Here is a 12,671-nt window from a genome sequence, read left to right as displayed (position 1 = left end):
CATTCATTCATTCATCTTCCGTTCCGCTTCTTCTCACTAGGGTCGCCGATCCCAGCAATCTTCGGGCGAGAGGCGGGGTACACCCTGAACTGGTTGCCAGCCAATCACAGGGCACATACAAACAAACAACCATTTGCACTCACATTCACACCTACGGGCAATTTATAGAGTTGTCAATTAGCATACCATGCATGTTCTTGGGATGTGGGAGGAAACCGGAGTGCCCGGAGAAAATACACCCAAACTCCACACAGGCGGTCCCCGGTCCTCAGAACTGTGAGGCTGACCAGTCGGCTACCGTGCCGGCACTTTATTTCATCCATCCATCCATTTTCTGAGCCGCTTCTCCTCACTAGGGTCGCGGGCGTGCTGGAGCCTATCCCAGCTGTCATCGGGCAGGAGGCGGGGTACACCCTGAACTGGTTGCCAGCCAATCGCAGGGCACATAGACACAAACAACCATTCGCACTCACAGTCATGCCTACGGGCAATTTAGAGTCTCCAATGAATGCATGTTTTTGGGATGTGGGAGGAAACCGGAGTGCCCGGAGAAAACCCACGCAGGCACGGGGAGAACATGCAACCTCCACACAGGCGGGGACGGGGATTGAACCCCGCACCTCAGGGTGACGCTCTAACCAGTCGTCCACCGTGCCGCCCACTTTATTTCATGCGTTTGATAATTTTGCGCTAAAAACACAATTTCAGTACAATAAGCAGATGACATAAAGGAGTTTAATATTTGTCAGATTATCAGATTTAAAAAATTTAAAAAAGACAGAACTTTTAGTTTATTTTGAGAGCCTTACCACAAGCAAATGGCCAATTTAAACTGCTATGTACTGTATGGTGTACATATAAATGATGTCAATACTCTCGTAATAAACAATAACCCAACTGTATTCGAAACTAAAGTACGCTGTAATTACACACTACAAACAAACTATAGAATAAATGTATTGCTAAATGAATACCAGACCGTGTCAATTAATTGAGCAATTATTGTTTCTTGTTAAAGTCGTTGCGGCGTGTCTGCATCCGTCTGGTTCCTAACGTCACAAGTGTCAGCTGTTCAAGAGGCTAATCAGTTTCTCATTTTGTTTCATCGTGTCAATTTGTAGAAATGCTTTGATGAGCACCAAAGCCAGCCTTTGCTAGCGGAGGGCAGCTGATGCTGACCGACGCACGGCACGTCATGGAGCATCGCCATTCGACCTAATCGCATCACGCTGTGTAGCCAATTGCTTCGGCTGGCCTCCCGGCACGCTGCGAGCAAACGAGCCCAGGCACGAACTTCTGACTCGTTTATGTCCTTAGTTAGAAGATCGGCGATCATTTTTGGCCGAGGACATGCGGCACGGGTCGTGGGCCTCTCTGACCTCTGACCTTCATTTTCAAGTCGACAGTCGACAATTAGGGCGGGTCGCCAGCCAATCGTAGGGCACGTACATTGTCATTTTGACCTGACAGTAGTCAATTACGAAAATGATCTGTGAAAAAAAAAAAAATAATAAATCATCGTCATCCCTCCGCGGCCACATCTGGTGCCTCCAATTTGATATCGAAGAAAACTCCATGCCCGAGGGAAAACAGCTAATCAGAGACAGAAGGCGTGACTGGACGAGAGGTCAGTCATTTGATGCGCACTCGTGGACACACCCCCGCGACCTCGCAAAACATTTTAACCTCACACTGATAACATTTAATGTTATATGAACTCTTCATGATGAAGAAGATGCTTTCGTGGGGTTACAAGTTAACAGGTCAGCACAAGGCCACAGAAGCTCGCCTGCCATGAGTGCACTGTTTTGAAATCCGAAATTGTTTTGAAACTCTAACCCTGTTTTGAAAGCCTACTTTGAAACATTAACCCTGTTTTGAAACCCTACTTTGAAACACTAACCCTGATTTGAAACCCGACTTTGAAACTCTAACCCTGTTTTGAAACCCGACTTTGAAACTCTAATCCTGTTTTGAAACCCTACTTTAAAACCCTAACACTGATTTGAAACCCGACTTTGAAACTCTAACCCTGTTTTGAAACCCGACTTTGAAACTCTAATCCTGTTTTGAAACCCTACTTCGAAAGCCTAAAGATCTCTTTAGACTGTAATTTGAAACCCTAACTCTGTTTTGAAACCCTACTTTAAAACCCTAACACTGATTTGAAACCCGACTTTGAAACTCTAACCCTGTTTTGAAAGCCTACTTTGAAACATTAACCCTGTTTTGAAACCCTACTTTGAAACACTAACCCTGATTTGAAACCCGACTTTGAAACTCTAACCCTGTTTTGAAACCCGACTTTGAAACTCTAATCCTGTTTTGAAACCCTACTTTAAAACCCTAACACTGATTTGAAACCCGACTTTGAAACTCTAACCCTGTTTTGAAACCCGACTTTGAAACTCTAATCCTGTTTTGAAACCCTACTTTGAAACTCTAACCCTGTTTTTAAACCCGACTTTGAAATGCCAAACCCTATTTTAAAACCGTATTTTGAAACCCTAACCCTGTTTTGAAACCCTACTTCGAAGGCCTAAAGATCTCTTTAAACTGTAATTTGAAACCCTAACTCTGTTTTGAATTCTTAATTTGAAACCTTAACCCTGTTTTGAAACCATAGCCCCGTTTTAAAACCCTACTTTGAAAACTTAACCCTGATATGAAACCATACTTTGAGACCCTAACCCTGTTTTGAAACCCTACTTTGAAACTCTAACACTAATTTGAAACCCTAACACTGTTTTGAAATCTGATTTTGAAAACCTACTTTGAAACTCTAACGCTGGTTTGAAACCCTACTTTGAAACCCTAACCCTGTTTTGAAACCCTACTTTGAAACCCGAACCTTGATTTAAAACCCTACTTTGAAACCTTAACCCTCTTTATACCCCAATTTGAAACCCTAACCCTGGTTTTCAACCCTACTTTGAAACCTTAATCCTGTTTCAAAACCCTAATTTGAAACCCTAACCCTGATTTGAAACCCTACTTTGATACCCTAACCATGTTTTGAAACCCTAACCCTGTTTTAAAATCTGACTTTGAAACCCTAACCCTGATTTGAAACCCTACTTTCAAACACTAACCTTTTCAAAACCCTACTTTCAAACACTAACCCTTTTTTTAAACCCTAGCCCTGCTTTGAAATCCTAAAGTTCTCTTTAAACCGCAATTTGAAACCCTAACCCTGTTTTGAAGCCCTATATTGTAAACCTACTTTGAAACCCTAACCTTTTTAGGAAAACTCGACTTTGAAACTGTAACCCTGATTTGAAACCCCAACCCTGTTTTGAAACCCTACTTTGAAACCCTAAAGTTCTCTTTATACCTCAATTTGAAACCATAACCCTGTTTTGAAACCCTATTTTCAAACACGAACCTTTTCAAAACCCTACTTTCAAACACTAACCCTTTTTTTAAACCCTAACCCTGCTTTGAAACCCTAAAGTTCTCTTTAAACCGCAATTTGAAACCCTAACCCTGTTTTGAAGCCCTATTTTGTAAACCTACTTTGAAACCCTAACCCTGATTTGAAACTCCAACCCTGTTTTGAAACCCTAAAGTTCTCTTTATACCTCAATTTGAAACCATAACCCTGTTTTGAAACCCTATTTTTAAAACCTACTTTGAAACCATAACCTTTTCAAAACCCTACTTTGGAACCCTAACCCTGATTTGAAACCCTACTTTGAAACCCTAACCCGGTTTTGAAACCCTACTTTGAAACACTAACCATTTTTTCAAACCGTACCTTGTTTTGAAACCCTACTTTGAAATCCTAAAGCTCTCTATAAACCTTAATTTGAAACCGTAACCGATTTGAAACCCTACTTTGAAACCCTAACACTGTTTTAAAAGCCAACTTTGAAACCCTAACCCTTATTTGAAACCCTACTTTGAAACTCTAACCCTGTTTTGTAACCCTACTTTGAAACCCTAACACTGTTTTAAGAGCCAATTTGAAATCCTAACCCTGATTTGAAACCCTACTTTGAAACTCTAACACTGTTTTGAAACCAGATTTTGAAAACCTACTTTAAAAATCTAACTCCTGGTTTGAAACCCTACTTTGAAACTCTAACACTGTTTTGAAACCAGATTTTGAAAACCTACTTTAAAAATCTAACTCCTGGTTTGAAACCCTACTTTGAAACCTTAACCCTGTTTCAAAGCCCTAATTTGAAACCCTAACCCTGTTTTTATACCCCAACTCTGTTTTGAAATCTTAATTTGAAGCCCTAACCCTGTTTTGAAATCCTATTTTGAAACCATAGCGCTGTTTTAAAACCCAACTTTGAAACCTTAACCCTCTTTATACCCCAATTTGAAACCCTAACCCTGGTTTGCAACACTACTTTGAAACCTTAATCCTGTTTCAAAACCCTAACCCTGTTTTAAAATCTGACTTTGATAGCCTAACCATGTTTCGAAACCCTAACCCTGTTTTAAAATCTGACTTTGAAACCCTAACCCATTTGAAACCCTACTTTGAAACCCTAACCTTTTTCTAAAACTCGATTTTGAAACTGTAACCCTGATTTGAAACCCCAACCCTGTTTTGAAACCCTACTTTGAAACCCTAAAGTTCTCTTTATACCTCAATTTGAAACCATAACCCTGTTTTGAAACCCTATTTTTAAAACCTACTTTGAAACCATAACCTTTTCAAAACCCTACTTTGGAACCCTAACCCTGATTTGAAACCCTACTTTGAAACCCTAACCCGGTTTTGAAACCCTACTTTGAAACACTAACCCTTTTTTCAAACCGTACCTTGTTTTGAAACCCTACTTTGAAATCCTAAAGCTCTCTATAAACCTTAATTTGAAACCGTAACCGATTTAAACCCTACTTTGAAACCCTAACACTGTTTTAAAAGCCAACTTTGAAACCCTAACCCTTATTTGAAACCCTACTTCAAAACTCTAACCCTGTTTTGTAATGCTACTTTGAAACCCTAACACTGTTTTAAGAGCCAACTTTGAAATCCTAACCCTGATTTGAAACCCTACTTTGAAACTCTAACAGTGTTTTGAAACCCGATTTTGAAAACCTACTTTAAAAATCTAACTCCTGGTTTGAAACCCTACTTTGAAACCTTAACCCTGTTTCAAACCCCTAATTTGAAACCCTAACCCTGTTTTTATACCCCAACTCTGTTTTGAAATCTTAATTTGAAGCCCTAACCCTGTTTTGAAATCCTATTTTGAAACCACAGCGCTGTTTTAAAACCCAACTTTGAAACCTTAACCCTCTTTATACCCCAATTTGAAACCCTAACCCTGGTTTGCAACCCTACTTTGAAACCTTAATCCTGTTTCAAAACCCTAATTTGAAACCCTAACCTTTGATAGCCTAACCCTGTCTTAAAATCTGACTTTGAAACCCTAACCCTGATTTGAAACCCTACTTTCAAACACCAACCTTTTCAAAACCCTACTTTGAAACACTAACCCTTTTTTTAAACCCTAACCCTGCTTTGAAACCCTAAAGTTCTCTTTAAAACACAATTTGAAATCCTAACCCTGTTTTGAAGCCCTATTTTGTAAACCTACTTTGAAACCCTAACCCTGATTTGAAACCCTACTTTGAAACCCTAACCTTTTTTTAAAACTCGACTTTGAAACTGTAACCCTGATTTGAAACCCCAACCCTGTTTTGAAACCCTAAAGTTCTCTTTATACCTCAATTTGAAACCATAACCCTGTTTTGAAACCCTATTTTTAAAACCTACTTTGAAACCATAACCTTTTCAAAACCCTACTTTGGAACCCTAACCCTGTTTTGAAATCCTACTTTGAAACCCCAAAGGTCTCTCTATACCTCAATTTGAAACCCTATTTTTAAAACCTACTTTGAAACCATAACCTTTTCAAAACCCTACTTTGGAACCCTAACCCTGGTTTGAAACCCTATTTTGAAACCTTAATCCTGTTTCAAAACCCTAATTTCAAACCCTAACCCTGATTTGAAACCCTACTTTGATAGCCTAACCATGTTTCGAAACCCTAACCCTGTTTTAAAATCTGACTTTGAAACCCTAACCCTGGTTTGCAACCCTACTTTGAAGATACTCCTCGAGTGTGAGACAGAAGCTCGTTCAACTTGTTTAAATGCTAAGCAATCATCTTTTGGCCATTCTTTATAATGCAGCATGGTCCACTTTTTGAAGGAAATATGTGAGAATACAAACAAGACAGAACACCTGCAAGTTATTTTAATGGTTCAGCAATGGAAACACATTTCAAAGTCCACAGTTGGTCAACAGGGCAAATAGTAGATACAAAGAGAGACATTCCTACAATCATGTCAAGTATACATATTTACTTTCATTTACAGTCCATACTGTACAGTAAAAACAGATTACACTGCACATATTCATGATTTGAATTATTTTACAAAAGACAAATGCGCCACAGCTACTCTATAAGAACACAGCTGTTAATTCATGGACGGAAATGCGTCCTACCGTTGGATGAAAAACAAAAAGAGAGCGCTTCAAGTCCATAAAAATGTGCTCACGTCGATTTTCAAAATGACAAAAAAAAAAAAAAGCATCAAGTCCTTTTCTTTAGGTGTACGTACACATGCAGAAGTGTGCCCTTGTTGACATGAACCATTGACGGTGGGGTGGAAACCACACACACACACACACACACACACACACACACACACACACACACACACACACACAGGACAGCTGTAATGACCTTCACTTGATTGTTGGTGCTGCTTGTACACGCACACGCACACTCGTGCACACACACATTTCAAACACGCAGTCCAAATTAATCAGCAAGTCATTTCAGATGAAAGTTCCCTGAATGTTCGCAAGCCTACGCACACAGAGGCATGACAACTTTATTGTTCCACAGATGTACGCTACAAAAAAAAGTACAAAATTAAAAAAATAAAGGAAAGCAGGGCAGCAAATGAAACAAAAAGTGCATTCTTAAAAATTCAAGTATATAAACAAAACAATTTATTTCAAGGGAGATACGTTATGTTCTGTCAGTGTGCTTGAGCCTGAGGTTTGGCACACATACACACTCACATATAATGAACTACTGTGAACTACGGTGGGCTAAACTCCATTTTTTTTTTTAACATTTTAAATTTAAGCGCAGAAATAAATAGAGAAAATGAATATCTTACAGATGAATACTGGTCTAAATAGAGGTTTGGTTTCAATGTTCACATATATAGCACTTTTCCTGCATCGTCAGTGCAACAACTAGGCCAACTCCCATTTCCAAAATGGCCACACCCATGAAACCAGGCTTCACCTCGCACAAAATCATCCCAGAAAGTGAGGTTCAGAGATTGACAGAAACTTTAGAAAGTGAGTAGTGCTTAAGCTTGGGTGCCAGTGCATCTAAGTGAATGTTAATTATCATCTTTCATGAAATATTGATGGATTTGACAGATGTTTCGAATAACTAAAACATGAGCACAACCACAATTTCTGTAAAATCAAGTATACAGAAGAAGTAATCATTGCCATTTAAATCGCAAAGCTATAAATCACCGACATTTTAATTGCAGCCATAATATTTAAATCACTCTCCTGCAAAATGACAAAAATGGAGTTATCCCACCCTAGTTCTCAGTGGCTGAACTGTACAATACACACACACAGACAAACTCCACGTTTCAAACCCCCCCCCCGCCCCCCCAAAAATTATAAAAAAATAAAAAATAAAGGGGAAGTCCCAGCAAACGAGGAAGGAGGCTCTATGACCTGCAAAGACACACCCCTCGGTCATCGTGCTCACATGGCGGTGTTGCAGTGGCTGCTGGGAGAAAAACAAGACGGTGGAGGAAGAGCAGCAACACAAAGAAAAACCAAAACAAGGAACAATGAAACACACACATACACAAACAGAGGCGGTGGTTGGGGATGACAGATGCTTAAAGGAAGAAGCAATCAGAAGATCCTGATCAGTCTGCATGAGGATCGCCACTTCAGGGGATAAAATTAAAGAATAAAAATCTTGATGTGATATTTTGGCAAAGGCAGGGGAGACAGAGAAAGTGAGATTAGTATTGTCAGTGTCTACTGAGATGATGATGATGCTCTCTTTATCATCCACCGCATGTGAAATACTGTCATTCTTAATTCCTCTTTGGTATTGGTAGGGATTAAGATTTGAAGTCCTTTTAAATATTTAGAACAATTTAAGAGGTCAAACTCAGGCTGGGCTCTGTCTTTGTTTGAATAAACATTAAATATACACCACTAGGACAGACGTATTGGGACAACTGGTCATCATACGCACAGGAAGTGAACAAAGCGAGAATAAAGCGTTCTGGATTTTATCGCTACGCGTGTGTGTAAATACACAAATGCAATAGTGTGTGTGCGTGTGTGTGTATGCATTTGCTCTGTTGTTTTATAATGTACAGCACTTCGTACAGCTCTTCTCATCTGTGGTCATTTACCACAGATGAGAAGAGCTCTACAAAGTTTTGAATGATCGATTGATTGACAAAATGTCTTAGTGAGATGAAGAATTAACATTGCGAGGGGAACTGAAGATTCTAACCTAAGACCAATCCATTCGTTAAGAGGTTTGTCTCAATACTTTTGTCCATATAGCGTAACAGAATGTGGAACATGAGGCATAGGACAACACTGACTAAAGACGGTAACACAAGTTGTAGTCAGACAGAGAGAAACACTTAAACGTGACAATAAGACACTTTTAATAAATGCTTGTGATGCGGATACTCACTCTGATCCAGATGAGTCACCGTCCACCGTTCCTGCCTTGATGCTCACAGCCATGCCGTTCATCTGCTCGGGCAGGCTGGCCTTGGCGGCGCCAGCCTGTCGCTCGCTGCAGGACGAGCCGTGTGGGGAGGCCGAGCCGCGAGGGGATGCCGAACCCGGGGCGCCGTCACACAGTTCCTTGTGGATGCGGTTGAATCCGTTCCTCTCTATGATCGGGGAGAGCTGCTTCTTCTTTAAAATGCCTGTGTGCCACACAATAATCACCGGATGTAACACCGCCTATTACAAAATCCCTTTCAGGAGAAGCATAACCGTAACAAACTACAAAACGTTTTTCAGCAGCTATTTCCCACCGCAGAACAAATACAAACTGCATCTAAGTCGGAATGAATGAGGTCACTCATCAAAACAACAAAATATCGGTAAATTTGGCATCATCTGCGGCACGGTTGAGGACTGGTTCGAGCATCTGCCTCACAGTTCTGAGGACCGGAGTTCAATCCCCGGCCCCGCCTGTGTGGAGTTTGCATGTTCTCCCCGTGCCTGCGTGGGTTTTCTCCGGGCCCTCCGGTTTCCTCCCACATCCCAAAAACATTCATGGTAGGTTAATTGACAACTCTAAATTGCCCGTAGGTGTATCTGTGAGTGCGAATGGTTGTTTGTTTGTAAGTGCCCTGCGATTGGCTGGCAACCAGTTTGGGGTGTACCCCGCTTCCTGCCCGATGATAGCTGGGATAGGCTCTAGCACGCCCGCCACCCTAGTGAGGAGAAGGGCGCAGAAAATGAATGGATGGATGGATGGATACTCACAAATTCAACAATTGCATTTTTTTTTTAAAAAGGTGAACCTATGCCACTAGATAGTGCCAAATCCTTGTCTAATAGACAAGTAGTACATTGGCGTCAAAGAACTTTGCTGGAGTGATACATTATTTTATTTTATTTTTTTCATAGATCTTGACTGAGCGGTATCCTTTACATGTTGAGGAGGAGGTAAGATTAGGCTCAGTTGTTAGTGAAATGAGTCTCCGCCGGATGTGCATGTACACGTTCACTTCCGATGAACTTTGTCAAAATCAAGTTATCTGTAGAAACCAACTATTAAGGGTATTTAAGGGTAATGTTGTAAGATGAGTTCGAAATGATGTTAAACTTTTTGGGGATCACAGTTTGTGATATATTTACGGTTCAAACTATTAACACATTTTGGGGGGGCGTCAGTTACTTCTTGTTTTTCGCTATTCGCGTCAGGGCTCGGGCCCTTCTGTGGCAGTAAATTTTGGCAACGCTTACCACAAAGATATTGTTGTGCTGAATTTAAATCATTGATGTAGGTAAGAAAAAAAACTAGTGCTAAGCACGGACCCTTGGGGCACACCAGATATCACCTTGATATCTTGGTCTGAATTGTCATAGATTGCTTCTGCTCGTACAGGTACATTAATCTACACAAAATAAAATAATTATATACACTATTATTCCAAAGCAGTTGAATATAATTTTCAAAATCACCATACAACATTATAATGCAACATTTGTTTTAAAAAGTGAATGGCTTACAGAGGATTTGATGATGAAAAAATGCGCTGGAACATGCATGCATGCATGTGAGGCGAAGACTCTCCGTGACTTCCACTAACAAGTCAGACTAAACTTAGCTCCTCCTCGACATACAAAGATCTGTCTCTCAATTGAGATGCATCACTTCAACATATGACAAAGATTCTTATTTACACAGGGCTTTGGCGACATCTTGTGGAATTGCCACAAAAAAAAAAAAAAAAAGGTTAATTCATGAATAATGAACTGTAAATATGCAGGGGGGTACTGTATGCCTGAAACCATTTCAGGCATTTACCTTTGTGGGGGTGGGCATGTAGGTTGGGCATGTGGGGTAGCAGTACCGTCACCGTGTCGAGCCTGCGCTCATCTGATGACTTGGGATTCATCTCGAGTCTGTCAGCATCTGTGAGGTCTCCATCACTCACTGCTGCTGGCCAGTACAGTCTACTGTCTACATGTAAATATAAAACATATTGTCATCAGGTGTACCTAATGTTTTGGCCAGTGAGTCATTAGACACTTGATGCTGCACATGAGAAGACAACTGATTGTACCGGGCGCTGGAGGCTGTCTGGCTCCATTGGATGCCAAGTTTTCCCAGCATTCCTCAGGTGGTAGGGGACCCTCCTCGTCCTCGCTGTCAGATGAGTGCGTGGAGGCGTATGAGCCGCTCTGGTCGTCCTCCAGGGACAGGTCGCTGTCTGAGTCGCTGTCACGGTCTGCGCACAGGCGAGAGTGAGAGGTCAATGCGGGAAAAGAATGAAGAAGAAAAGAAGGGGGGGAAAAAAAAAAAAAAAAAAAAGGTTCTGCTTAGCTTACCGTCGCCCACGCGCTCGTTGGTTTCATGGAAGAACGACGTGTGGTCGTTGAGGGCGATGTGGGCCTGGCTGGTGCTCAGGCCGTCGTCCCTGCAAAGACACAAGAGCTGTAAAAGTGCTCCTCATGCGGCTAACAACGCCACCTCATCATGCCTGCCCTTGAGTTCTTACCTGAGGACAAAGGGCACGAAGCTGTGCTGACTCTTGCAGCTCTGCATGGTGCCGTTCAGAGAAACGCTGGACTCCCCAAAGGGAAGATGGTATAACTTGCCGTCCATGTAGTTGGTGTTGCATTTGTAGCCCTGGAAAAGTAGAGATGATAGCTTATGGCGTTCTGTGGTTCTGTTGTGCAATTTGTTGTCTAATTTAAGTTTTTTTTAAGTCCTGTGTATTTTTAGATAATGGCACTGTTTTCCGAAATACCACTCTTAAATCCAGGACACAACAAATCTAATGACCTCAGTCCAAAATAGCACAATATTACAATATAAGGCTCATAATGCACAAAGTATATCGAACTACTTTGACTTTTTAAATGATCATAATTTATTTTCTTTGAAATTATTTTGATGTACTGTACTACATCTGCAGCTTAAGGTCATTCAACTGTATTGTTTATTATGCACACAATGCGTTTCACATGTATCATATAATATTTAGAATGGCAGACCACATACTTATGACCATATATAATACTCACTTATATGTAAAATTGAATGTGATTTCTGTTAAGACTGCTACTTGATAACACAATTTCCTGAATTAATGTCCCTAACCCAGGGTGCCGTGGCACCCTTGTGCACCATGAGAGCAGTAGGGGTACTGTAGTAAATTATCCAGAGGTCTGGGGCCTCATTTATCAACCATGCATAAAAAGAGATTCAAAAAGTCAAAAATGTTGACTGTGTGTAGGTACAAAAAAAAAAAAAAAGAACATCTGTATTTATCAAGCGTGCAGACACCTGTCGTACGCACACCAGTAAGTAATGTGTGTTGCTTTATCCCTCCTGTTCTAAACTGCCACACTCGCGCATGTTTAGCCTCATTTAAACTGAGAAACAATACAACCAGTAAACCAATCACACTGCAGTTAAATAAAAAGCTGATTTGAGGTTTTTGCTAAACATTTATTTAGACGTGTGTGGGTTGAAATTGCTTAACTCTGTGACCCGGCGGGTGCGTTCTATTTGTGGTTTCACTGCTCTAGGTTTGTATGTATGCATGGTCAGAGCTGTGCATAAATTTACGCACGTTCCTATGCACTAGTCCAACTTGAATATTCCCATACTTTACGAGGCAAGGTTCGTACGCATGCTTTACACACACTAAATAAATGAGGCCCCTAGAGCTTGTGACGTGCTTTCATGGAGGCTCCTGACACGGGACCGTGTGAGTTTGTGGCGAAGGACTCACCGATGATTTGGATTTGATCATGTGATCGGGGTGTTTGCGTCCACAGCAATACTTCATGGCGTTCCTAGCCTCTTTATTGAACACAATGCGGAAGAAGAAGATGAAGGGACCCTGGATGACAACAGAAGCGAAGTTTA

General features: G+C 41.0%; 1 protein-coding gene across 1 annotated transcript in view; it reads right to left on the bottom strand.

Annotated features, from left to right (window-relative positions):
- Positions 1-6,261: 6,261 nt before the first annotated feature.
- The window catches only part of celsr2 (cadherin, EGF LAG seven-pass G-type receptor 2), a 66,164-nt gene continuing 59,754 nt past the window's right edge, over positions 6,262-12,671 (bottom strand). The window contains exons 28-34 of the mRNA XM_061688487.1: positions 12,535-12,645; positions 11,293-11,423; positions 11,123-11,211; positions 10,858-11,022; positions 10,599-10,754; positions 8,742-8,982; positions 6,262-7,802 (exon numbers count right to left, since the gene is read on the bottom strand). Coding sequence (XP_061544471.1) covers positions 7,778-7,802; positions 8,742-8,982; positions 10,599-10,754; positions 10,858-11,022; positions 11,123-11,211; positions 11,293-11,423; positions 12,535-12,645 — 918 coding nt within the window. The 3' untranslated portion in view covers positions 6,262-7,777. The remainder of the gene's footprint in view (positions 7,803-8,741; positions 8,983-10,598; positions 10,755-10,857; positions 11,023-11,122; positions 11,212-11,292; positions 11,424-12,534; positions 12,646-12,671) is intronic.

This window comes from Phycodurus eques, chromosome 10 (assembly GCF_024500275.1).
Source record: "Phycodurus eques isolate BA_2022a chromosome 10, UOR_Pequ_1.1, whole genome shotgun sequence".
NCBI lineage: Eukaryota > Metazoa > Chordata > Actinopteri > Syngnathiformes > Syngnathidae > Phycodurus > Phycodurus eques.
This window is presented reverse-complemented; position numbering and strand designations above follow the sequence as displayed.